This window comes from Neophocaena asiaeorientalis, unplaced genomic scaffold (genome assembly GCF_003031525.2).
Source record: "Neophocaena asiaeorientalis asiaeorientalis breed wild unplaced genomic scaffold, Neophocaena_asiaeorientalis_V1.1 scaffold59, whole genome shotgun sequence".
In the NCBI taxonomy this organism is placed as follows: Eukaryota; Metazoa; Chordata; class Mammalia; order Artiodactyla; family Phocoenidae; genus Neophocaena; species Neophocaena asiaeorientalis.
Genome location: NW_020174268.1, coordinates 19,670,978 through 19,698,659, shown reverse-complemented (window position 1 = coordinate 19,698,659; position 27,682 = coordinate 19,670,978). Strand labels below are relative to the sequence as shown.

The following is a 27,682-nucleotide window of genomic DNA, read 5'->3' as shown; positions in this document are numbered from 1 at the left end:
TAAATGATCTAATTTTATATCTTATAATTTGTTGTTTCCTCTAGGAGCTTACATTTATTTTTAACGCATTTTGGATTTTCTTCATTAATTTGTTTGGTGAACGTCATTCTCAAGTAATTGGTGCAAAAGAGTAGGGCGGAGAAAAATAAGTGCTGCATCTTCCTTAACAAAAAGAGGAGATGCTGCCTCATCTGGGAGAAGACTTTCAGTTTATGGTCAAGTAAATAATTAGAAACAAAAACTAGAGGCTTTTGAGAATTAAACCTTGAGGTCGTAGGTCATACAGGTAGAGTCTGAGTCCCTGGAAATTCTCTGAGATCAATTCACCCTCACAAGTGCTAAAGCCACTCTGGATGGTTTTAGCTTCTGAGGGTTTATTCATGTGTTTCATGTTATGAAAGTAACGCAGTGTTCACTCAGTTTAATGTTGTGTTTATAAAGTGTCCACGGGTCATATGTTTACTGTACTTTGAATAAGAAGCTGACAATTTTCGCTTCATTTAAAAGGGCATTCATGTAACAGATACTTAGCGTGGGTCATAAATAGTGACGATAATAGCGCGCTGAGCAGCTCATGAGCCTTTCCTACGCATCACAGCCTGATCGTGGTGCTGATAAGCCATTCTTCCCCTTCTTGTCCAACTAAAGGGAAAAGGGAGGTACAGAGTTCGTTTTTTAATGTGTCAGGTAAGCACTGATTCCTTCACGGGGGTAGTATCTGGGGTTTGGGATCCACTTTATGCTGTTTGTGGCCTTGGTGTACCATGTCATCGGAGGTCTCGTTGGAGCCCTCGGAGGGGAGCAGGCAGGTGTTGCTTCCGTCTTGGAGGTGAGGACTGGGGTGTAGTGGGATTGAGATCCTGAAGAACTTGCATTCTGCTCGCTGGCCTGGCTTGTTCGGCTGCTGTGCCGGGGCCAGGCCCCTTTCAGGACGGCTGTCTGTGCTCACTGTTTGCACTGCCCGCTCCCTGATTGTGGAGCGGGGACACATCCACTTTGGAGGATGGAACTCGGTAGGAGGAAAACTTTTCCTAGGAAGTGAGTTAGCATTTCTGTTTGCTGTATTCATCGAGCCATTAACTGTGGCACCTGACGAGTTGCTAAACTTATCTTTTTCTGATTTTTTTCTGTCGTGGTCTTTCGTCCCGTGTCTGTGGCTCACAGTAATTCTTTCTCCCTGACCATCGTGTCAAAATCTAAATATGAAATAATTTTCCAGGCATCTCCCAATTTGTATTCTGCTCTTATCTCTTATCCAACCCCACGGATCCAGTTTTTAAACTGATTGGATAGTTTTATTACTGAGTTTTGAGAGTTCTTTGTATGTTTTGCATATAAGACCTTCATTCAATAAGGCGTAACTGGCCAACAGTAAATGGTGCATGTTTGAAAGGTGCAGTCTGGTGAGTTCTGACCTGTGCACACAGCCGTGAGCGCGCACGCTGTCGCCCATGGAAGGTTCCTCCGGCCTTTGTCACCCCCCACCCCCGCCCCCGTGTCTCCCGCACCTCCAGGCAACCACGGATCTGCTCTCTGTCGTGAGATTGGTGTGCGTTTCCAGAATGTTACTGTAAAGGAAAAGCAGTCCTCTGTGTGTCTCCTGCTTCTTCACTCTGACACCAGGCATGTGGTGTCCCCACGGCAAGCAGTTTGGTGACACCGGCCAGGTGGCTTGCAGTTCAACTCAGTTCTGACGTTTATCTGGTGGAGAGAGCACCCATCCCACAGGTGAAGGGCCTGTCCCACAAGATCCCCCCACCCAAGCCCCCCAGCTTCCTTTGTTACCTGCACTTCTGGCCGAGTGGCTGTAAATCCAAGGTTCCCGTGATGGTGCACAGAACTCAGGAAACCAGTTTACCCACTAGATGGATGACCAGGCTGTTGCGAAGGGCCTTCAAGGATATGAGTGAGCAGCTCGATGATGAGACACAGAACCCCGTGAGTTTGGGGTGCACCACCCTTCTGGCATGTGGATGCATCCGGTTCACCAGCCTAGAAGCTCTTGAACCCCATCCTTTTGGGGGGTTTCTGGAGGCTTCGTGACAGGCATGATTCGTTAGATCGTTGGCGGTGGGTGACTGAACGTGGTTTCCAGCCCCTCTCCTTTCCCCAGAGGTCTGGGGGTGGGACTGAAAATTCCAACCTTCTAATCACTGGGTTGGTTCCCCTGGCAACCAGCCCCCATCCTTAGGGAAGGTCCGGAAGTCACTTCATTAACATATGCAAGTGTGGTTCAGAGGGGTTGGTTTGTGTCAAAAGACCCCTTTATAGCTCTTATCACTTAGGAAATTCTAAGAGTTTTAGGAGCTCTGTGCCATTAGTGGTGATGAAGACAAAATACGTACTTGTTATTATAAATCACAGTATCACAGTTACATAGGAGGAACCCTACAGTGTGTACTCTTTTTTTGTCTGGCCTTTGTTCTGCATAACCGTCCGAGATTCATCCTTGTTGTTTCCCGCGTCAGTAATTCGGTCCACGTTGTCGCTAAGAAGTGCCGTTTGTTGGGCTTCCCCGGTGGCGCAGTGGTTGAGAGTCCGCCTGCCGATGTAGGGGACACGGGTTCGAGCCCCGGTCCGGGAAGATCCCATGGCCACTGAGCCTGCGCGTCCGGAGCCTGTGCTCCGCAACGGGAGAGGCCACAACGGTGAGAGGCCTGCGTACCGCAAAAAAGAAAAAAAAAAGTGCAGTTTGTTTATCCACTCACCCGTTGATGGGTTTTGGGGTCATTTCTATTTTGGGTTGTTTTTGGCTTTTGCAAATCAAGCTGTATGAACATTCATGTATGGGTCTTTGTGTGGGCATGTGCTTTTTTTTTCTTTTTTAATTAATTTATTTATTTGGTTGTGCTGGGTCTTAGTGGCGGCAGGCGGGCTCCTTAGTTGCGGCATGCCTGTGGGATCTAGTTCCCTGACCAGGGATCCAGCCCAGGCTCCCTGCATTGGGAGCTCGGAGTCTTAACCACTGTACCACCAGGGAAGTCCCTGGGCATATGCTTTTTATTTCTTCTGCATGAATTCCCAGGAGTGGAATGGTTCCTGGGGGGTCATCCTGAGAAGTGTGCGTTTAACTTTTTAAGAAACGCCAAACTGTTTTCCAAAGTGATTGGGTTGTTTTACATTCCCTTCAGCAGAGAGTTGCGGTTTCTCTACGTTCTTACCGATGTTTGGTGTGGTCAGTGGTTTTGCCTTCAGCCATTCTAATAGGTGTGCAGTGCGATCTCCTTGTGGTTTTAATTTGCATCTCCTTCATGGTTAATGACTGATGGTGTGAAATGTCCTTGAGGTGCTTATTTGCCATCTGTCTTCTGTGAAGTGTCTGTTCATATATTTTGCTCATGTTTTTAATTGGATAGTTTTATTATTGAGTTTTGAGAGTTCTTTGTATGTTTTGCATATAAGACCTTCATTCAGTAAGTGATTTGTACTTTCATCCATTTTACTAGCAATTTTTCCCCCTTTACTCTAGAATGAAGCTTTTGGGAGTGACTGGGATTATTTTACAGTCTAGATCTCCCAGGTTCCATTTATCTTAAAAAATGTTTATTTAAGTAGCTGGTTTTGTCTGGCTGGTCAAAACAGGGAAGGAAAGCAGTTCCCGGTAAAAGCGTCTCTGAGGTTCCTGGATTAGTAACATGAATCAGAATAAACTTTTATGTGCAACAGAGAAATAGAAAACAGGTGTAGGCTCAAATATAAAGTATATTCTACAGTCCCAAATGTACTGAGTGATTATATGGATCCCAAGACACTATAAAATGACTTAGAAATAAAATACGAATATATTTTTAAAGCGGTTTACATCTAAAAGGAATTTAGTAATTTGTTGATGAAAAATTAATCAATAGGCAATCTAAGAAAGAAAGAGAAAATTTTATTCAAGCCATCCTGAAGATTATAACCCGGGAGGCAGTCTTTTGGAAATCTCTGAAGACTCTGCTCATCGGAGGTCAGAGCACACGTTATATAAGTTTCTGAGACAAAGAGTCATACATCAAAGGGACATATTGACAGTTTGTGAGCCCAACAAGGCGAGGAGTGGGTCACGGTGACCTCTTGCAGGATTGAGAAAGGAGTGTTATTCCTAAGTCATTGCCTCACTGGCACCAGTAGGAAGTTGCTTTTTTTGGGTGAGCAGGCATTCCTGTGTCTTTAAGGGGATCCAGTTAATATAACGTGTGATACAGATGCAAAGTGCACACTAGAGAGGGGGGGAGGGTAGTGGCTCAAATGGCAGAGAAAATTTTATGTTTAAATATTTTCTTGTTCTGCCTTAAAAATAATTTTATTTCATCACTTGAAATTGAAAAAAAAAAAAACAGTCCAAACTAAAGAAGGACCTAACAGAGCTTGAAAGTCAATTTCAATATAGATTCCCAGATAACTGGTGGAAGGTTCTAGAAGAGAAGCTTTCTTGAGCCCCATGGCCACCCCCGTGGTGCCCAGGAGAGGAGGGCGGGCCAGAGACCACGGATTGTCCTTCACTTACTGGATGCTCTTCACCACTTGCTTCTCCATATCCCACTCGTGGTAGGTTATTTTCTTCACTTTTTCTGGCCTTGAGGTTTCTTTCTACAGCAGACAAACGACAAGACAGGAGCCAGTGGAGAACACGCTGGTGCAGAGGAATCTCATCCTCAACCTCTACTCTCTGCCTTTTCAATTAGAACCAGATGTTAGCGTCCACCTGAAAAAATGTCCAGGTGATGTTTTGTAGCCCATAAAAGACAAGTGACCATTTCTTATCTCTGAGCGTCCTCCAAAAATAAGCACTTGACAGGGGTTTCATATCACTATGTTATTCCATAGGCATAAATCTGCTTTTTTCCCCTGGGGTACTTATTATTTACTTGTTGGGGCTGTTGAGCAAAAACGAGATGATACTTTCCAACCCTTGGAAATGAACTGCATTCCTGCACCGCCTGACGTTTCCTGAGTAGCCTCCGTGTGCCGAGCGTGCGCTGCAGGGTCGGTGAAGCGGTGTGACCTCCCCATCCCCCAGTGAAGTCTTTCCAGTTGTGGTTTTTTTTTTTTTTTTTTTTTTTTGCGGTACGCGGGCCTCTTACTGTTGTGGCTTCTCCCGTTGCGGAGCACAGGCTCTGGACGCACAGGCTCAGCGGCCATGGCTCACGGGCCCAGCTGCTCCGCAGCATGTGGGATCTTCCCGGACCGGGGCACGAACCTGTGTCCCCTGCATCGGCAGGCGGACTCTCAACCACTGCGCCACCAGGGAAGCCCTCCGGTTGTGTTTTAATTTCCCAGGTATGAGAAATACCTTAAACTAGTGCTTGTCACCCTGGATTGTAACTTTATTGATACGCCTGCCTCTCTCACTGAACCATTACTTCCTCGAGGAAAGGGATTTTGTCTTATTTTTGATGTTTATTCTTTGGATTTCCATTGGCTAAAGTATAGTAAAAATGCACAAGGTGTTTGGAGCACAGGCGAATCCAATATGGATATTTCTGGAAGCCAGCTGAATATCTAACTGGAAGGAATGAAAGCACGCCAGAGCTCGGGGGCCCTGTGAGAGCAAATCTGTTTTTCCGGAGGAGGAAACCGAGGCCCACCTTGGTTAAGAAACCTGCACAGGGTCACTGAGTGCTGGTGGCAGAACTGGGCCTGGAAGCCAGGGCCTCCGGTCCCTCTGCGCCTTTCTGTCCCTCATCACGCGGGAGCCTACAGACCATGTTCTAGTAACAAAGCCTAGACATTTATCCCAGTGAAACACAACTGTCACACTTAGGCAGTCTTTCCCCCACTTCGCCCCCCGACTTCATCACGACTTTCCTCTGAAGCTTACGTAAGAGGGGGGAGGGCAGCGTCGCTCTAGAAGATCACAGAACAGGGTGGGCGCTGAGGAGGCCCAGGCTCTTCCTCTGGCTGCGGGAATGTGACGGCGTTGGGGGTACCTTCCGGGGAATGTCAGCAGGCAGGCGGGGGCCCATAAAGCCAGGGAGGAGCAGACACGGTCCTTGCCCCTCACAGTAAAAGGGGCACAGCGGGAAATATGGTGGGAGTCAGAGGACCGGCTCTGTGTGGGTGCAGGGATGGGGCCACATGTGCTGGGACCACGTTTTTTCTGAGGACACAACCCCTACATACAAGTCAATGTGATTAAAAATCCAGACATGTGCAGTAGGCACACGTGTAGTCTGCTGTGTGCAGGAGAGTCTGGGCGTGTGATTTCCTCTGCTACGTGCTGCGCTGTAAGTGCCAGGCATGTGGCAGTCAGAGCAGAGGTTACCAGCACGTCGGGAGCAGAAAAGAAAGCATCATTAACACCGTCAGGTTCTCTGAGCTGTGCGTGTTCTCCAGCCTCAGGAAGTCTTTATGGCTGCAGGGTGGAGACAGAAATCCATCACAGTTTTGTCAGTTTTATACACTCAACCAGGGCCATCAGTAATATAGTTTTACATATGTAATAAGGACTTAGTGCACTTTCTTTAAGTTACACTCTGCATCCAATCAACCCTTTCTACAATCGTAATATAAACTGGGGAATGATCACAATCGTGGGTTTCTGGGCCATAAAACAAATCTCAGCAAATTTAAGTGAGTTAAAGTCAGACAAAGCATGTCCTCTGAACACAATGAAATTCAACTGAAAACCACCCGCAGTAGGATATCTGGAAAAATCCACTCACTGTGTTTGTATTACTAAGTCGACTGCTCGCCCGAAAGAGATCTTCCAGATGGTTCACATGGACAGGAATGGCTGTGGAAAGGGACATTCTGAGAACTTCATACTATTTTAAACATCTGTGGAATTCCTTCTATAATTTTTTTTTTAAGGAAAAAAAGCATTCCAATTAATGATGCTGTAGGAAAACTGAAGAGTTTCAGTATATGGAATTTTAAAAAGAGGTTAAATAAGTTATTGGAAGATAGGAAAGTTTGAGTGAAAGTAGAAAACACATTGATATGATTCTGAAATTCTTTGACTTTAATCACAAGAGTACTACTTGGAGAAGTTAAATGCCAGTTTGCAGACATTTAGTTATAATGAGTAAAATTACAGGAAAAATTCAGGTTTCGGTTAATTGTGCAATAAGCAAAATTAGATGGGAAATATTAAGTATCTTATTTCAGTAATGAGTGTGATGTTAGTATTAAAGTAATAAGATCATTAGTATCTTACATTTTGTTGCCCAGCACACATTTTCACGTGAACCTCCATACAGCCTGTAAGGAAGCCACGGAAGGTGTAATTAGTACACACTGACTCGGGGTTATTTTGGAAAGGTGACACAAAAATCAAAGTCTAATGTCCACTTATATTATTCTGTGTCCTTATGGGATCCCACCTGCAAAAGTTTGACGGGGGATGTGCCTGTGTGAAAAGAGGAGAGGAGGCTGGAAGAGGCATCCTGCGTGATGCACGTCCGACCCCAAGGTGGGGGTGTAGGAGAAGGTTCCGTCCTGGTTGGCCGAGGTCTGCAGGAGCCTGGGCAGAGCCACTGGGAGCCCCGTCGCTGTCTGGTCTTTGCTGGTTCCCCTCAGCTGTCCCGTTCTCATTTCTTGCTGCTGACTGACCGTCAGCCTCCCTCTCAAGTGGTGAAGAGTTCTCCATCTCTGCTGCTCCAAAGAGCAGCAACTAATCTGGACATCGTGGTCCCACTTCCAGGTTCCTGGGGAGGGACCCTGGCCTGGTTTCGGTCGTGCCTTGGAATCTAGTTCACAGTTGCGTGAACCAGGTTGTGTCTGTAAACTGAGACATTTCCCGGAGAAGTTGGACAAACCGCAGGCTTAACAGTAAACCTCATGCTACCTCAGTAGTCCTGAAGCATTTGATTAGCAGTGGTAGATTTTTTTCTTAGCACGTGGGGTGGCTTTGAAGAATGGTTGGGATGTTCCAGGGATGGGATGGTGAAGCACATGGAAGTTGTTTGCTGGTGACTGGTTGGATTCGCTCATTCCACGTCTGTTTCTGTAATTGCAAAGCGTCTTCAAGAGAGTCGATTGACTCAACATTTTCTCCTTTACCTCTTCCTTGCACTTCCATTTATTCAAAACTGGATTCGTGTCAGATAAAGGCTGTCTGGGAAAAAATACATCTGTTAGAGTACTTCACACTGACAGGAAAGCCATAAAAGTCATTGCTGGGTGATTAGAACTTTCAAAAGGATCTGTGAAATGCAAGCCTTCTTCTGAAATTATACAGATGGCAGCATGTCCTCTCTCTCTGTTGTCTTGTGTATTTAGACAGGTGCGGGAACCCCACATCTAGGTATAATGACAGTGAGAAGTGAAGGCTGGGATTAATTAGAGCTGAAATACTGAACAACAATAGGCCAGGGGCCCAGGGAGGGGCAGATAGACATATGTGTGTGTATGTATATGGGCACGAGATCAGCAGGCATCATTGGGATGCTCGAGCCATGGTGTGGGCTGTGAAGGGCTTTGTGGGGAAGAGTCGATAGACTCAGCCCCAAAATCTGGGCAGTTTACGGTCTGCCCTGGGGGGAGAGATGCCGTCTGTGCTGGCCCAGTGCAGGCACACCGGCTCTGCGGGGTGCTTGGGATAGTAAGCGGGGAGCTGTGTGAGCGTCTGACAACGCAGCCTCTTCTGAATCCTTCTCAGACCTCTCACTGTTTAGAATATGGTGTATTAATAGGAAACACGAGGTGTAGTGAAGCCAGTGGATCCAGAGACAACTGCCACTGACGAGAGAGTGAGTCGCTCCCAGCTCCCGGGGGAGGGGGCCACACGGGGAAGCACCAGGGCTGTCGGGAGGCAGAGGGAGTGGCGGGGGGGATCTGGGGGAAGGAGCCTGTATTGTGGATTTTCTCGGAGGCACGGGTGAGGCAGGGTGAGCGGGTTTAGGAGCAGCTCATTTGAATAATCTCAGGGGCTCGGGGGTGTGAGGTCACCCCTGGTGTCTGGCGCCTGGGTGATTAGGGCAGGTGGAAGGTGGCCTGCTGAGAGCAGTGGAGGTGGTGGCGAGGGCCCTGCACTGGTGGGTTGGGTGGGCAAAGCGAGGTCAGGATTTGGCCAGTCCCGGGAGGGGCAGCCCCTGCAGGCTGAGCGTGGGCTCAGGTGTCGAAGCATGAGAATCCAGAAAAGACAAGATGTGGTTAATGCCCCTGCAGAGACTTAAGCTCTTCTCCTTTGTGCCCTGATAGCATCACAGGTGAGTGTTCGGGTGGGCGCCTTCAGCACGTCTGTCAGGGACACACGGAGGGAGCCTCCAGGTAGCTCTCCGATGCCGGAGGGGGTGTCTCAGGTGTAAACGTGAAGGACTTCAGCGGGGGCGGGGCAGGGCGGCAGGGCAGGGGGAGGCTCCGAAAAGGCTGGTGCGGTTTTCAGGACGGCTTGTGGGAAACGGCGGTGTTAGCTCCAGATACGCCAGGACGACGACGTGATGGCATATCTGACGTCGGAGAGCCACCCAGTCAGGGAAGGAGGGGGAGGTGGTGACCACTTGGCCTGCTTTGCACGTGCAGGTGGGATGTCTGCGGGGTGCGTGTGTAGTTAGGATTTTGTGTATCTGAACGACGGCGGATCCAAAGAAATATGGGTGGTGGGCCGGGGGGTGTCAGACTGGCAAGTTTTGGGGCTGTCAGAGGTCGAAAAATATGGGGAAGGAGGGACATTCCATCTTGAATAAATGCAAATGCACGTGGAAGAGAATGTTATATACACAGTCGGCGCTCGGCTCCGAGCTCATGTCTACCCCAAGCCCTTGTACAACCCTCTTGTGAGAACTTACTCGAGAGCTAGTTCACGTGTGGGCCGTTCTCACTGAGCAGCGTCCTGAGCAGGTGGGTTCAGAGCCTTGTGGTCCCGTCCGCATCCCTTGCTCACCTGCGTCTGTAGAAGCTGTGCCCCCCCCCGCCCCGCCCCCGCAGTGCTATCTGCCTCTTTATGTACATGGTAGTTGCTGTTGCCTAATTTCCTTCTAGTTCTCCAGTCTCTGCTGATTGGTTCTCAGTATTTTTCTTTCCTATACTTTATGCTTTTATTAAGTTTGTTAATGATTTTTCTTTTTTTCCTTATGAGATTTTCTAGTTTATTATGACTAGTTACCAGCCTCTTGCTCTGATTGATTCTCCCAGGAAGAAATGGCATAAATCATAGTTACACGTTTGACTAGAGACTAGTATATCTAGAATTTTCATAGTTTAACAGGCTTTCCTTGGATGTGTACCTCTTCTTTGACATCATTTCTTTTTTCTGGCACCCTGGGAAATTTTCAGTTTATTTTTACGCATATAAAGATTCTCTCATCACCACCTGGTCCCTTTCTTATTCTTTTTTTTTTTTTTTTGTGGTACGCGGGCCTCTCACTGTTGTGGCCTCTCCCGTTGCGGAGCACAGGCTCCGGACGCGCAGGCTCAGAGGCCATGGCTCACGGGCCCAGCCGCTCCCTTTCTTATTCTTAATAATCATGAGATGTTTAAGGACGGGGTGGGAGGCAGTGCCCATGTCTTCCTAATGTCAGCATATGTGTACGTTAAGAAAAACAATTTTAGGAACGGATGTAGAAGTATGGCTAACATCACTGAGATGAACCAGACTCTAACAGTTCCTTCGGGTGCCTGACTTCCCCAAACTAGTCCCCCAAATAGGACTCAGATATTCTCCCATCAGTGATGTGGCTTTGGGACATCCCAGTCTGATGCTCTGGATGGGAGTGGGGAATGGGATGGCCTTGGAAAGCCAGTGAGAGCATCACAAGGCCTGTTAAACCCACCCTGCCCAGTGGACACCGCCGTGTCTGCGCGGAAGGAGGCCCACAGGCTTTCGGTTGAAAGGGCCAGGGGCTTCTCCTCACTTCTTCCAGTTTCTAGATAATTCCAGTCCCTTCTCCTTTGGTACCTCTCAGTCTCCCACTTGAATCTGTGAAGGTGTTAGACGTCAGCGTCGGGCCGGTACACAGTCGGTGCTCAGTGTTTGATGGATCCACGGCTATTGAGATGATGTGCAGTTCTACCTTCCTTTTTTTAAAGTTGAGGCATAGTTGTTTTACAGTGTTGTGTTAGTTTCTGCTGGACAGCAAAGTGAAGTAGAGTTCCCTGTGCTATACAGCAGGTTCTTATTAGTTATCTGTTTTATACATAATAGTGTATATATGTTCTTAGACATACTTTTAATGTAGATATTGTTATCCGTCTTCTGTGGTTCAGCCTTATTTTCAACCAGTGAACTGTTGCTTTTTTATTGTTATAATCAGAGTCAGAATTAACATCATAACAACATATGAGGTGTAATAAAATTAATAGAATCAGTCGCATGGTTTGAGTGTCCCTATATGCCAGGCCCTGTTCTAAGTGGTTTATTATGTAATAACGCATTAAGTCCTCACTCCGTGAGGTAGGTCCCGTTGTGATCCCCGTTTTGTGGGGAGGAGAGGAAGGCATGGAGGGGTGAAGTGATATACCACAGGCTGTGCACCTAGGTTGGTGGATGAAGTAGTATTTGGGTTGGAAGATGTGGTCGGTGTGCTCAACCAGCCCCTTAATGGACAAGAGGCGGAAATAGTTGATAAAAACACTGGCCAGTTGAGCAGAACTTGTCCTCTGCAGCTGCCCCCGCCTTTCGCCCTCGGCTAGAGCCCTGTCCACCCTTGTGATTTCAGCTGAGCAGTCACGTCCACAGAGAGGCTGCCCAGGGTCCCCCAGGGGGTTTCATAACCTGAGTCCACTGACCTGTTTTTGGGGAGGGGGAGGGACCTTGTCTGTTTCACTCACCACGGGGTCCTCGTCGCCTTGCACACTGCCCGGTGTCGGGTCAGTGCTCAGCAGGTGCTTATGGGATGCGTGAACAGAGGTAATGGAGAAGGGAGGAAGGGAAGAAAGATTTACCATGTGCCTCGCTAGTTCCGGGTTCTTGAGGTGAGCCGTTGTACCAGTTGGGAATAAATTTAATTCAGTAACAGAACACCCAGCAACAGTGACTTAAGCAAGGTATGATTTGTCTGATGTAACGAGAATTGCTCAGACGCCACCAGGCTCCTCGGCTTTCCTGGGTCGCTCCTCCTGTGAATTGGGCCTTGTGGGCACCCTGTCAGGGTGACAGTGTGTCCCAGTCATTGGGTTTTCTCCTGCTGTAGGGGGCAGTAGATGTGCTGTATAGGTGGTAGGCTTGAAATTCTATATACCTCCTTAAACAAAAAGTTGAGATGTCATTGGATGTGTAACGTACTTTTTGAGGAGAGAAGTGGATTGAATTCCCGGGATAATGGGGAAGGCTTTCCTGAGTGTCTGGTGACCCTTCGCCCAGGTAGGTGGGCTCCGTCCTGCTCCCTCCTTGGCAGCCCAGGTTCAGCCTTTCCTGTGTCCTAGTCTGTAAGCGCTGCCTGTGGTTTTGGGCTGTTGTGTCCTTTCCTCTCTTAGTACGTGTGGGCTTGTGCCTTTCCTCTCTCTTGTCATTTTAGCGGAGTGGGGGAAAGGTAAAAATGCACGTATTCAGTCACTAATGCTTAACTGGAAGTCTTGCGTGCATCCTTTTTCTATCAAAGTAGGATTGTGCTGTCCATGTATCTTCGAAGTCTGTGGCATTCGTGTAAGTAATTGGACACCTGTCGCGCATTGAGCCGATTCTCTCACGCGGAAATGGCAGGATAATGCAGATTCCCGGAAAAGAGTCCGTTTTCCAGGGAGTTGAAACTCTAGGCTTGTTAAAACGTGAATATGAGCTTTTAAAACTGTCTTTTTAATTTTCAGATTGTGAGCCATGCCTTTAGTGAAGAGGAACATCGAACCCCGGCACTTGTGCCGGGGAGCCCTGCCCGAGGGCATCCCCAGTGAACTCGAGTGTGTGACCAACAGCACCCTGGCTGCCATCATACGCCAGCTGAGCAGTCTGAGTGAGTGTCTTGCCTCGGGGCTCCTTTCTTCTGATTACCAGTGACATATTTCAACAAATTAGCAAATTGATTTCAATTCAGTAGTTATGTGATTGTCCAGAGAAGAGGCTGCGGCTTTGAAGGAGAGAGCCTCCCTCCCTCCCATCCTCCCTCTTGAATTTCCCAGCGTGCAGTCAGCTGTGGCCCCCTCACTGGTCTGGTGATACCAGCTTCGTGTGACGAAGTTAGCATTGACCAGTTCACAAGTCACTAGGTACCACCAGAGGTGTAGATTTAAAGTAGTGTTCATTTTTAAAAGCTTATTAAAAATGAGGATAAAATAATTGGCATTTTCAAAAACGTGAATTATGCATTAAACTTGGACAGGACTAATTATTTTTCAGTGTAACGAATTGAAAACTAGGTCGCACCTGTGATATGCCCGGCGTTAGAATAGAGGCTCAATACATGTTTGTTGATTGAATAATATTCCAAATGAATCAAAGAATCAAGCCCCAAGCTAGTGAGACTTGCTGATTTTAACCTACTGAAGGTTAAAATGCAGGTATTGACTTCCAAATTGAGGTCAGCAGATGAGTTGATGGTTACATGTACGCAGTGCCATGTACACATTACATACACAGATTGTAGAAATATAAGCAAACACAAGCGTAAGGAAGAGAGGACTTCCTGTTACTCTAACTTTGAACATGAATATGAAATACCCAAGAAATATTCCATTTCTTAAGCCTCACATATGCATGAAAATGCTTTTCCTTCAAAGCTTTTTGAAGTTGCAGTCTTTCTCCCTAACTTTTACATTTACGTCGTGATCTTATTTTCTCACTTCGTCCCACTCCTTTTCAGTTTAGATGGTTCACACTGCATTTTGGATGACAGGTTTTCACAGTTAAATTTTCAGAACCTCTGTTAATAATGAGAAAATTCTCCATGAAATTTCACATCCTGGCCGCGTCCAGCAGGGGAGAGTGGTTTTAAAAACAACTCAAGTGCTTTTATTTGTTTTGAAGAAGAAACACTATGGATGAGTATTTTCTTTTTCTTTAGAAGAATTGTAGCGCATCATTATTGGTATATTTTTGATATATTATGTCTATAATCATTGGCTAAACAAAAGGCATTTGGAAATTGCTTAAAATGGGCTTCAAAATAGATTTCTTCTGGAATCTGAACTAATTATAATTGATTTTTGGTAGTGGTGGTTGGTAAAATGTATAAATTCGTATAATTACAGGAGGATACCTTGTAAATTATTGAAGGGTGAACGTATTTCTGTGTGCATTCATATATCTCCATAAGAATGTTTTTCAGTCTCTTGTTTTCTTATGGCTGAAACGTCTATTGGCATAAGGTCTAAGTGATGAAAACCAACATGAACTGTTAAGGTTTTAATAATCACACCATGCCTCGTGTGCAGTGGTAAATCAGAGGTGCCTGCTTGGCCACAGTCTCTTCTAAGTGAAACTACCCGCAGGGTACGTTTTGTTCTGTAGAGTCCGTGTGTAGGCAGAATGATCACAGCCCCTCTGAAGATGTCTGCATCCTCACCCTGGGAACCCGCAGATGTGCTGTGTGACTGGGCAAGGGGAGGATTAAGGCTGCTCGTCAGCTCACCTCACGAGAAGGAGGTTATCCTGGGCTGTCTGGTGGCCCCATGTAATCCCGGGGGTCCTTTAAGTGGGAGGAAGGAGTGTCAGAGTGATAGGATGTGAAAAGGATCCGTCAACCGTTGCTGGCTCCGAAGACAGGAAAAGAGACCACAAGCCAAGGAGTGCAGGTGGCCTCTGTACATTGCAAAAGGCTGGGAACTGGACTTTCCCCAGGGGCCTCCAAGGGAACAGAGCTCTGCCAGCGCCTGGATTTCAGCCCAGTGGTAACATTTCACACGTCTGATCTCCCGAGCTGTAAGATGGTAATTTTGTGTTGTTTTAATCCACTAAAGTTGTGAAAATTCGTTACAGCAGCAGTAGGAAACAGCGCACCACTGGAGCCGTGGTGACGCTTTGTACACACATCCTGCTCTAGCCTCGTGAGTGGACCAGGCATGGGTCCTGGTGTCAAGCACAGTCCAACCCCAGTCAGCCTGCTTCAGCCCTGATTCTCTGCTAGAATCACTGGGGGAGCTTGAACAGAAGATGCTAGGAATCACTGCAGGGATTGTGATCGGGGTGACCTACGAAGTCAGATGCTGCGTGTCTGGATCGAAAAGCCTGTCTGGGCCAGTCGTGTTCTGTCGGGAAGTTTGAACTAAGACACGGCGCGTGTGCTCGTTTATCGTGGGATCTACCGCTGGGGTGTGGCCCAGGACCGAGAGGTCCCGGTGGCCATCGCAGGCCTGCGTGGTTATTGCGGGGGGTGGAGGGAGGCCGCAAGGAGCTAGAAGAAGCCAGCGGGCGAAGAAAGGCAGGAGGGCGTGGGGAGAGAAACAGGCGCTGGGCACGAGCGAGGCCCTGGACCGGCGAGGCAGGAGGGTTGCACTGATGGCCCCGCTCTCGGTCAAGGAGCCGCGTGGCCAGTTCACGGCAGACCCTCACAGGTGCCCAGGTGCCCTGTGCTCGCCGCCCAGGGAGGACGGGGGCGCGAGAGCCAAGGGTGCAACCTCAGAAAACGAGGATGGTTGTTAATTGGCGGTGGAGCAGCAAGTTACTGATAACCAGCGATTTATTTATTCCTGTTTATTCACTTGGTGCTCCTCTAGGTGCAGCCTACAGCAAATAAAGTCAACTGGGTCCCTACTTAGAAGTTACAAAAGCATATATAATTGACGTCAATATGGTCATACAGTAGGCAACATATGCAATTATGACCTGCCATGAACTCTCACACGTGATGAGTAACGTCTACATTTTGGGTGAATCTTTAGTTTTTGTAGGTTTTTTTCCCCACTGAGTGGAAATATAGGAGATGAGAAAAGGTATATGCAAAAAAATTTTTATGATCTAAAATTGTTAAGGAAAATAAGAATTTAAAAGAATGTTTATAAATCAATAAAACAATGTTTTTTTCTGTTTTTTTCCTGGACATAAATAGATTTCTTTATTTTTAATTTTTATTGGAGTATAGTTGCTTTACAATGCTGTGTTACTTTCTGCTGTACAGCAAAGTGAATCAGCCATACATACACATATATCCCCTCCTTTTGGATTTCCTTCCCACTTAGGTCACCACAGAGCACTGAGTAGAGTTTTTGTGTTTTCTGATTTTCTAATCATTCATCAGTTATTTTTAAAGTGAAGTTTTAGGAAAGTATGAGTCTGTCATATTAAAATTCGTCTATTACTGAGGATGAATTTTTTCAAGATAAAGTCAAAACAGAGTATTTTTTTATTCCTTTGAGTTTCTGACCGTCATTCAGTAGGATCCTGCCCACCCTGCCCCAACACCTCCACTCCCAGATTAGGACAGGTGATGGACAGTCATCTGAACTTCCTATAAGTGATACAGAGGGAGGCTAGACTTTGTCTACAAAGGCCATCTTGGGGGAATCCCAAGGGGAACTTTAGGGATCTGCCTTGATCCTAGAGTGGTCATACCTGCCTGAGCAGCCGACTTGTCCTCCTGCCGTAATCCAGAGTAACTAATTCTCTGGTGGGTCTAAGGAAGGAAGAACAGACCAAGGGGCCAGAAGGAGTTTCTTTGGTCTTTTCCAAAAAGGAAGACTAGCAATTGAGAGCCCGATTCACCAGATCGTTCTGATTCTCATCACATCCATGGGGGAACAGTTCAGGGTCATGAGGGTTTAAATAACTTTACATCAAACAAGAGAACCTGGTCCTGGTACCAGATAGGCCTTTGAAGCCCCAGTGACTCTACGTAACTTTGGGGAAATCTTTAGGTTTTTACCAGTTACAGTGCTCCCACTACATCCAAACTAGACAGTTGACTTTAAAGGGCCAGAAATTTTGTCAGAACTAGATATTTCCCAGGCTTTTCAGGGAATTGTTTCTTTTCAATGAAAAAATATTGCTTATTGGTATTGAGTATAAGAACAGTCATAGAAATGAGGAAGAGGAAATTTGTAACTTGAACAGCCTTATAATTAGAGAATAAGTATCAAAAGCTTTCAAAGCTTTGTCCAATAAAATAAAAAATCAGTGTTTAGTAGTTTTCAGATTTTTTTCCTTTGAGTGCTACTAACTTCTAATATGAGTGACGGTGTGGGGAGGGGAGTGGGAGGGAGAAGGAAAGCCACTTCTTAAAGTGGTTTTGGTTAATAGTGTGTTACTTGGCCTGTTGGCCATCTGTATGTCTTTTATGGAAAAATGTCTGTTCAGGTCTTCTGCCCATTTTTTGATTGGGTTGGTTGTTTGTTTTGATATTGAGTTGTATGAGCTGTCTGTATATTTTGGATAATAATCCCTTGTCAGTCATATCATTTGTAAATATTTTCTCTCACTCCATAGATTGTCTCTTCATTTTGTCAGTGGTTTCTTTTGCTGTGCAAAAGCTTTTAAGTTTAATTAGGTCCCATTTGTTTATTTTTGCTTTTGTTTCTTTTGCCTTAGGAGACAGATTAAAAAAATTGCTGTGATTTATGTCAAAGAGTGTTCTGCCTATGTTCTCTTCTAGGAGTTTTATGGTTTCACATCTTACAATTAGGTCTTTAATCCATTTTGAGTTTATCTTTGTATATGGTGTGAGGAAATGTTCTAATCTCATTCTTTTACATGCAGCTGTCCAGTTTTCCCAGCACCATTTGTTGAAGAGACTGTCTTCTCTGCATTGTATATTCTTGCCTCCTTTGTTGTAGATTAACTGACCATAAGTGTGTAGGTTTATTTCTGAGCTGTTTATTCTGTTCCATTGATCTGTGTGTTTATTTTTGTGCTGGTACCGTGCAGTTTTGATTAGTGTAGCTTTGTAGTATAGTCTGAAGTCTGGGAGGGTGATATATCCAGCTTTGCTAATTATTAGAGAAATGCAAATCAAAGCAAGATATCACCTCACACTTATCAGAATGACCATCATCAAAAAGTCTACAAATAACAAATGTCAGTGAGGATATGTACACTGTTGGTGGGAATGTATCAATAAATTGGTGAATTCACTATGGAAAACAGTATGGAGGTTCCTCAAAAAACTAAAAGTAGAATTACCATATGACCCAGCACTTCCACTCCTGGGTTTATATCCAGAAAAAATGAAAACACTAACTTGAAAACATACATGCACCCCCGTGTTCATAGCAGCACTATTCACTACAGCCAAGACATGGAAGCAACCTAAATGTCCATTGACAGAGAAATGGATAAAGAAGATGTGGTACATATATACAGTGGAATATTACTCAGCCATAAAAAAGAATGAAATTCGGCCACTTGCAGCAATATGGATGGACCTAGAGAACATTATACTTAGTGAAATAATCAGTCAGAAAAAGATACTGTATATCACTTATATGTGGAATCGAAAGAATAAATGAATGTATCTAGCAAAACAGAGACTCACAGATATAGAAAACAAGCTAGTGGTTACCAGTGGGGTAACCACTGGGAGGGGCAAGATAGGGGTATGGGATTAAGAGATACATACTGCTGGGTATAAAACAGGTAAGCAACAAGGATATATTGTACAGCACAGGGACTTACAGCCATTATCTTGTAATAACTTTTAATGGAGGATAATCTGTAAACATACTGAATCACTGTACTGTATACCTGAAGCTAAAATAATATTGTAAATCAGCTCTACTTCATTGAGAAAACATTCGTGTGTCACGTGGTTTTCCAGTAATGGAATATTGATATTCTTTTCTTCAAATAATGACAGTTTAGTGTAGCAGTTAACATTAAATCAGGAGTGCTTTTTCATCGTTTTCCTTGATTAATTATCTGAGTGCTCTTGTTCTTATCAGCTAGTTGCTCAATTAAAATTACAGTGTCTTGGGCTTCCCTGGTGGCGCGGTGGTTGAGAGTCCGCCTGCCGATGCAGGGGACGCGGGTTCGTGCCCTGGTCCGGGAAGATCCCACATGCCGCGGAGCGACTGGGCCCGTGAGCCATGGCCGCTGAGCCTGCGGTCCAGAGCCTGTGCTCCGCAACGGGAGAGGCCACAGCAGTGAGAGGCCCGCGTACCGCAAAAAAAAAAAATTACAGTGTCTTGCAATCAAATTCCTACTGATATTATAGTGTCATTTTAATATAATTTGCTTTAAAAAGGAAATAGGGCATTTGTGCCAAGGATGACGCAAATCCACTTCAATACCTCCCAGGCTGGTTTCCACTTCTTTCACTTCGTTCTTGTGATTATAGCTGTCTTCCCTTTCCTTTCTTAAAAGTATGTCACAAGGAAAGGAGTTAGACCTTAGGTGCCTCCCCTGCCCCAAAGTTTTTGGTTATATTTGATGGTACTAATAAGATCATATAGAGAACTTAGCACAGGACAACACAAAGGAAAAAAGTTACAAATTTTTTTATTAATCGGGAAATCATTGATAATGCTTTGTATATATCATTATAAAAATGATACCTCATACATACGGATTTGTAGCCTATACTCACTTGTATATAGTAAACATCTTTGTTGAGTCTTCTAAGACACATTTTTAATAGCTAGAGATTACTGTGTTATATTGATACAGTATCATTAACCATTATCTTGCTGTTGGACATAACCGTATGTTTCTTTGTCAGGGAGGCACTAGTCTTTTTTGGCACTTTTTTTTTTTTTTAAGATTTCTTACATCTTATAGGTCATCAAACTTCCTCACAAAGAGCTAGGATCGTTCTTACAAATGGTCTAAAATTTTGAGACTCCATTAATTTTAAACGTGAGTCTCTGAAAAAAAGTTATTACAAAATCTATTTTCTATTAATTTCTACATTGAGTACGTGTATAAATGAGAAAGAAATTCTGTTTTCTCAGATTTTAATTAGTGATTATTATTTTTATTGCTACTCCTTATGGTATGTATTATGTCTCGTATCAAACCAAATGCCAAATCGTCATAAAAATGCTTCCTTGAGGGCTTGCCGTATAATACATCTGCTTTATGTAATTGGATCTGAAATTCAGGGTTGTATTAATTGATTATACCAAGTGCAGTTCTAGTCAGAATAGAGATTTAAGTATTTTGAAGGCATGCACTGAATAGGTTTCTTGGATGTTCTTAGCCAAATGGGATTTTTGAAGTGAAAGGGAAGATGTAAACACAGTATATGCAAGAAATAGATCATAAGTTCATTTCCATGCAGGTTAAGGCTGGGTTGGGGTACTTTAAGAGAAAACGTATGAATGTAGTGGACAGAACTGACTGGAAGAAACAGCACACATTTTTTAAAGTTTACTGCTTCAATCTGAGATAAGTATTTGCATTACTTGTGGATAAAAATAGGAAGCCAGTGAAGAGAGGTAAGAGAAATGTGTACTTAGGAAAGTATAAGGCACAACTCTGTCAGCCGTAGAACTGGAGGTGAGTATAATGAGAGTCCCCCACAAAGGCAAGACTGTTGGGAATCCAAGCACTTACCGCCCCACCTGGAACATCGGAAACACTTCCTTAACAGAAGAAACGACGAGGGGGCCGTTTCTCACTTCTTGCCCTGGACAGGTTGTGACATGGCAGGATTTAAGTGTAGACTAATTGTCCAGAGCACATGTGGAGAGCTAGCCACGTCAAGTCACTTGACTTGCTAGTGACTTGCAAGCTAGCCACTTGACTTCAGTCAAGTCTGCCATCAAACCTCTCTGCTTTTGTCATCGGTATTCTTTCCACTTCATGAGTTCATAGGCTTATGGTAACGTGTCTTCAGTGACTTGCAGGTGTCTTTCTGATGGTTGTGATTTACACTGTTATTATCATCTAAAAACTTTGAGGGAAGATTTTCAAGGATTTTAATGTTGTTTTCTAAAGTTGTCCTAACCATGATCACTCCCCTCTCAGGTCCACGATTGTGATTACCAGCGTCCTGAGTTCAGTCGTGTTCCTCCTTGACGTAGCCCCTTCCATAGGAGTGAACGTTGTCTACTTCATTCTTTTTTTTTTTTAAAGAAGATGTTGGGGGTAGGAGTTCAGTAATTTATTTATTTATTTTTGCTGTGTTGGGTCTTCGTTTCTGTGTGAGGGCTTTCTCTAGTTGTGGCAAGCGGGGACCACTCTTCATCGCGGTGCGCGGGCCTCTGACTATCGTGGCCTCTCTTGTTGTGGAGCACGGGCTCCAGACGCGCAGGCTCAGTAGTTGTGGCCCACGGGCCCAGTTGCTCCGCGGCATATTGGATCCTCCCAGACCAGGGCTCGAGCCCGTGTCCCCTGCATTAGCAGGCGGACTCTCAACCACTGCGCCACCAGGGAAGCCCTGTCTACTTCATTCTTGACTAGTCTTTTACACACGTTGTCCAGCAAAAAATTAAAATAGGAGACACATGGGAAAGGAGAAAAGCATGACTCATAATTAAGAGAAAGAGAAGTTAGTAGAAACAGGATCCACAGATGACTCCAGCCCGGCGTTTCAGGAACTTAGAAGCCACTCCCGCCTGCATAACAGGAAAGGAGCTCAACAAACCGAAATCCACCAGCTTCTCTTAGATCCTTCAGAGAACTGAGGTCACAGGGCAAACCGCTGTCCCCAAATTTGGAAAGACAGACAGATTCTGAGAATCACAACTCACCGGGATATAGAAGTTTTGCACAACACTCCCAGCCAATCTGACCTAATTGAGCTTTGCAGAACACTAAACGCCCACCTGTAGAATACACATTCTTCTAATGTTCCATTCACATGGAATGTTCCTCGAGGTGGGACATATGCTTAGCCAGAGAATAATACATTTGAAAGGACTGATACCATAAAGAGTATGGTGTTAATGAGGAAATAATTACAATAACCTTTTTAGATACTTCTCACATATTGGAAAATCAAGCAATAGCTTCTAAATAACTCCTTGGGTCAAAGAAGAAACCAAAAAGGAAATTGCGAGCTGTCTCTAACTGTGTGGGTAATGAACACACAGAATCACCAGTGTGTTTGTGGGATTAACGTAAAGAGGTGCTTAGGGGGAAATTTGTACCTTTAAGTGCTTACGTCAGGAAAGAAGAGAGGTGTAGAACCACGCGCGTTCCTCGGGTGAGCACCCAGTTGTGCGGCAGTCCTGCTGAACTTCCTTCACTCATTAGTTTTCCCCGCCCGGAGGTGCCCGTGTCACATCTTCTCTTTCCACCCCAAACTCTGAGCTGGTGGTTTGCTTATTTCCCTGGGAAAATAAGAGCATTCAGGGGAGAACCAAACACCCGCCTCCTGCCAGATCAGCCCTCCGATCTGCCTGTGCACCGGCGCCCCGCCCACCCTGCTCTACAGTGCGGACCCCAGGACTCACTCCAGGACTGGGTTAAGCTCCGTCTTTCCCGTGTCCTCCACCCCACCCCCGTCCGCATCATTCCTACCGAATGTTAACACACTGAGAAATCACGCTCAGGTCATCCTCTCCCCGTCGCCCCATTTCTTGCTCCCTTCACAGCAAGCTTCCTTGAAAGAACCACTCCTGCCTATACCCTCCCCCTGCTCGTCTCTTGTCTCCACTGAAGTTCTGTTGCATCTTTTCCTGAGGCTGTGCTTGTCAGGGTCACCCACAGTGACACCCACGTTGCTAAGTCCCGTGCTCAGTCTCAGGCGTGTGGCCTGATGGCTGAGCACCGTTGGACCCCCTGATAACTCCCTCCCCGTCCTGGAGGGCTTCCTTACCTGCCTCGGGCCAGCACCCTCAGGGTGTCTCTCGCCTCACGAGCTCTTCTGCGTCGTGGGGCCCCAGGGTGTGGCCACAAGCCCTCCCCCGCTCCCGGTTCCCAGGCCACCTCACCCGCCGTGGCCCGAATACCACCTTCACGCTGATGGCTTCCAAACGTACGACCTCTCCCCAGACCTCAAACTTGTGTGTACAGCTGCTTCCGGAAGCATCTCACATGCAACGTGATCAAACCGAAATAATGATTTTCTTCTCTCTTCCCCCCTATATATCTTAGCAGGTGGGGGCTCTGCTCTTCCAGCTGCCGTGGTCTTCCCCTTCTCTCTTCCTGCATCTTCACGGTGTGTACTGAATCCGCACACCTGCTCCCACCTCTGCTGCCGCAGTTCTGGTCCCAGCTGCCCCAGCCCTGCTGTACGGGGGCCCTGTGGGACCTGCCCGCCCCACTCTGGTCCCCCCACCGCAAGGGAAGGACATCCCTTTCTCCGTCCTCCTCCGCCACTCGCCGTCCTCCCTGAACGCTCTCCTCACCTGCAGCCTGTCTCTGCCTGGAAGGTGCCCCCTCACCTCCAGCCACCGTCCGCCCCAACGTCACCTCCTCAGAGAGGCCTTTTGTGACCACCTGAGTGTCACCCACTTCCTACCATATTCTCTTGCAGTTTTGTTTTCTTCATACCACTTGTCATGTGATGGATTGTGTGTTTATTTATGGTCTGTGTGGTATTGTCTGCATATAATAAAAGCTGTGTTCATTGCTGTATTTCTTCAAGTGACTAGCATAGTGCCTGGTACACAGTGGGTGTTTGATACATATTTGCTGAATAAGCTGAAGATTCATAACAACCAGCATCTGTTGTCTTAGTTCTTATAAAATGCCTAGAAAGGGTGTTGTAAACAAGTGTACAGAAGAGTTCACTGTGGTTAACTATGCGTGACATGTTTTACTTTTTATTGTTCTCTGAGTTTTGCAAATTTTCTTCCATGAGCTTGTGTTGCTTTTATATACCCACAAAGACATTTCAAAGAATCAGGCTGTATGCTATGTTTTTGTTTTTGTTTTTGGTACGCGGGCCTATCACCGTTGTGGCCTCTCCCGTTGCGGAGCACAGGCTCCGGACGCGCAGGCTCAGCGGCCATGGTTCACGGGCCCAGCCGCTCCGCGGCATGTGGGATCTTCCCGGACCGGGGCACGAACCCGTGTCCCCGGCATCGGCAGGCGGATTCTCAACCACTGCGCCACCAGGGAAGCCCTATTTTTTAATTTTTAATTTTGAAATGATTTCAGACTTACAAAAAGGTCAAAAAGAATATGAAGAATTCTCAAACTTTCACCCACATATTATTTTACCTCATCTTTTCTTTTTCTCAGAAATTCCTCTCTTTTCCTCCTGCCCTGCTTTCTCCTCCTCTGTCCCCTCCTGTGTCTCTGTGTGTACATACATGCATACACATACATATATAGTTCTTATATATACAAACATATATCTATTTCTATCTTTCTCCTTTAATGTGGAGCAGTTCCTCAGTCTGTCTTGACTTTTATGACTTGACATCTTGACATTTTAAGGGGAACCAGCCATGGTTTTATGGACCATTCCTTGGTCTATCTTCTGATGCTCCGTCATGACTAGATGTTAAGATGTTCTCAGGACTGTCACAGAGGGTTGACACCTCCTACTCAGGGCATTCTATCTGGAAGCACACGTTACTGGCTTGTCCCGTAACTGCCCCTGTGAACTCTGATTGCTTGGTTAACATTTTGTCTGTGGGTTTCTGTACTGTAAAGTTTTATCCCCTGTGTAATTAGTAAGTATCTTGTGGGGAGACACTTTGAGACTATGTTCTGTCCAGTTCTGCCCAGTAGTCTTAGCATCCATGGATGATCCTTGGCCAAAGCACTTATTATTGGGGTGGTTACAGAATGGTGATTTTTGTCATTCCCTAATTTCTTCTGCGTTTATTAGTTGGAATTCTGATGTAAGTGCTTTCACTTCTTTGCCTGTTATTCATGCATTCGTTTATTTACGACAGTATGGACTCATGGACTCTTATTCCGTGGGTTATAAGCCATCATCTTATTTGTCTTAGTACTCACATTTTCCCAGACTTGGCCAGTGGGACCCTTTCATGCTGGCTCCTGTGTCCTTTTGACATGTCCCCACCACTCTCTGAATACTTCTTTGCTTTTTTTGAAAAGCACACCAAGATATTCTAAGCACATCTTGTACTTTTTCACCCTCATCCCTAGAATCAGTCATTTTTTCAAGGAGCCTCGTTCCTTTTAGTGGAAAATGGAAAGCCCAAATCAAGGTGCTGGGTGTACGGATTAAAATTTCTGAAGGACCTCATTATGACTGGTTCCTTGTTCCGCAGAAAGGACTCTCACAGACACACTGATTGTTTCCCGAAAATCCTAAATACAACAGAAAATCTGCACATAATTTTGATGCTTTGGCAGTTGGGAGGCGCACTTCGCGACCTGACACACTTGGACGTAAGCTCATGGTGGTGCCAATAAATCTGTAAATGGATTCTTTGTCAGTAAAGAATGAATAAATGGTGCTTACCTCTGTGTGGTCTTTAATTCAATTCAGAATTATTTTAGTGTAGCTATTATTGGACTTGCCACTGGAAGAGTGAGTACAATTAAGCTTTCCGGATAAGTTGCAGTCTGCAAAACGGAATGCTGTGATTGCAACACTTTATTCTTGTTCATCGGAAGATGTAGTTCTTCCATTTCCTTCTCTTTAGTCACTCGTCAGCTTTCAGCAGCTGGAAGGGATTAAGTATGCAAGTCTTTAATTTCTGTTTCTCTTTATAAATTGAGAACTTCAGTGGGAGTATAGTAGCGGTTGTATGTTCTTTTCAAGTAGGGTTAAGCATGGAAGGTAAGGGCCCGTGTTATTGACCCTTTCCAACTTATTCAGCATCTAGCAGCGTGTGCTTCTCAGCAGTGCTTGCTGTGCTGTGAGAACGCTGATATCTCTTCTGCAAGAGGTTGTGCCGTACATGCCTGTGTTCTTGCTGGTATACGCTGTCCCTATTAATTAGATTTCTGCAGAGTTGAAGGTAAAAAGGGTTCTTCTGGAGTTGCACTGGAATTTTTTTTTTTTCTAACCATGAATGGGCAAGTAGAGACACAAAAATCAGTTGGTTCCATTTTGACTATGTCTGGCATTCCGAATAAGCAACTGCTAGACCTGGATCTAAAGCATTCGGAACACGGTGCTCTGTCTACAGGTCATCCCGGTGAACGGGCAGGCATTTTCCCAAATGGGCTTCAGAAAACAGTATTTCTGAAAGGTGTTACTGGTGCTTCCAGGCCCAGTCAGTTTGAAAACAGGGTGTGCTAGGGGCTTCTGCAGAATCCTAACACACACGAGTGTCTTAAAGATTTTAAGATGCCCTGAGGCGTAGATACACGTTTAATCCTTCTAGTCCAGCATTTCCCAAACTTACATGAGCAGGGAGCCTTTTTCGGCTGTGTCCTTGTTAACAAGAAAACACCTGGTACAGGTTATGTGTTTTTATTCAAGAGATACTGAGCAAAGGCTCAGCACAGACAGTGCAGAGAAGCAATGCAGATAAGGCATGGCTCACACCCTTAAAGAACTTCCGTCAATAAAGACAAGAATAGGGGCATGTGATGCGTCCTGTGACTGAGGCGTCCTTTGGGTACAGTAAGTCCCTGACATGTGAACAAGTCCTGTTCTGAGAGTGTGTTCGTAAGTCCAATTCGTTCATAAGGCCAACAAAACCTAGGTACCCAGCTAACACAGTTGGCTATATAGTGCTGTACTTTAGTAGGTTTATAATACTTTTCACACAAATAATACATAAAAAACAGACACACACAATAAAACGTTTTTAATCTTACAGTACAGTCCCTTGAAAAGTAGTACCAGCCACATCATTGCTGCTTTTACACTTGCTTCTGGACATCTGGGCTTGAAGTAAAGGGACTGGACTACTGTGCTCTATACAGTACTGTACAGTAACGCACACAAAAGCACAACCACGTGTAGAGGACGCACGCACGTGGCAATGTACGCCAGACACGTGAACTAATTCACACGACTGGACCTGGGAACGCATGTTCGGGTCTTTGAAGTTTCACAACTTGAAGGTTCGTATGTAACAGACTTACTGTATTTGCGAACACAGAGAGGGGCCTCTGATCTCACAGACCCGAGTCTGCATCTGGAAGGATTGATTTTAAGTGTATGCGTTTTTATTCGTTTATTCAAAACTCTTTCTGAGCACCTGTGATGAGCCAGGCACGCCCTAGACCTTGGCGACTGAAACAGCAGCGCACAGACCGAGGAGAGACCTCCTCTCCGGATCGTATGTCCTAGTGGCAGGAGCCAGGCAGGAAACAGGATGAATAAGTACGGGTGTGTAACTTACTACGTGGTGGTAAGTGCTCGGGAGAAAAATACAGCCCGGCAGGGACGGGCTGCGTGTGTGTTTGTTTACGTCTGTGAGTGTGGGCGGGAGGCGATGGTCATTTAGCTGTAGTTGCTGGAGAAGGCCTCCCTTAGAAGGTGACCTTGGGTCGAGACCTGGATGGCAGCAGTGGCCCAGGCAGGAGGGACAGGAGATGTGAGCCTGGGAAGGAGCGGGCGTGGCCGGCGCAGCTGAGCGTCGTCAGCAGGGGCCCGTGTGGCCCGCGTGGGGCGTGGGAGGGAGAGGGAAGCAGGGGATGGGCCAGCGAGGCAGATGAGCCGGACCACGTAGAACCTCCTGAGCGAGGACAGTGCACGGGTTCGAACCTGAGGAGGGACTAGCAGGGTCTGTGAGCAAGTGGGGCAGGTTTCGGCAGTGCGTTCTTCTGGAGCCCAGAAAAGCGGCAGTGCTGAGGTGCACAGGGCCCCCCGTGTCCTGCTGAGAGCCTCAGGGGTGGCGTTAGGCTGCTGGGAGCTGTGCAGGATCGGCGCCAGTAGCAGCGTGCTGCAGGGATTTGAGAGTGGAAGGTCAGTCTGGAGGCAGAAAAACAAAGCTGTTGATGTAATTCGGGCGAGAGACAAGGAGGGCCAGAGCCGAGGGGCTGGGGGCGTAAGGGGCCGAGGTTTCGTGTCAGTGGCCGTGGAGGGAGGGAGCTGTCACGGAGGACTCTGTTCTCACTTGGGCTTCTTTCGGGGTGGTCAGTGCCTTTCCACGTGGGGGTGCACGTTTGCGTTAAGGTGAACATGAG

The 27,682-nt window shown here is 46.0% G+C and overlaps 1 protein-coding gene across 1 annotated transcript in view; it reads left to right on the top strand.

Moving 5' to 3' along the window:
* The window catches only part of WASF3 (WASP family member 3), a 56,912-nt gene that overhangs the window by 4,744 nt on the left and 24,486 nt on the right, over positions 1-27,682 (top strand). The window contains exon 2 of the mRNA XM_024755464.1: positions 12,670-12,812. Within this exon, the coding sequence (XP_024611232.1) occupies positions 12,680-12,812 (133 nt within the window). The 5' untranslated portion in view covers positions 12,670-12,679. The remainder of the gene's footprint in view (positions 1-12,669; positions 12,813-27,682) is intronic.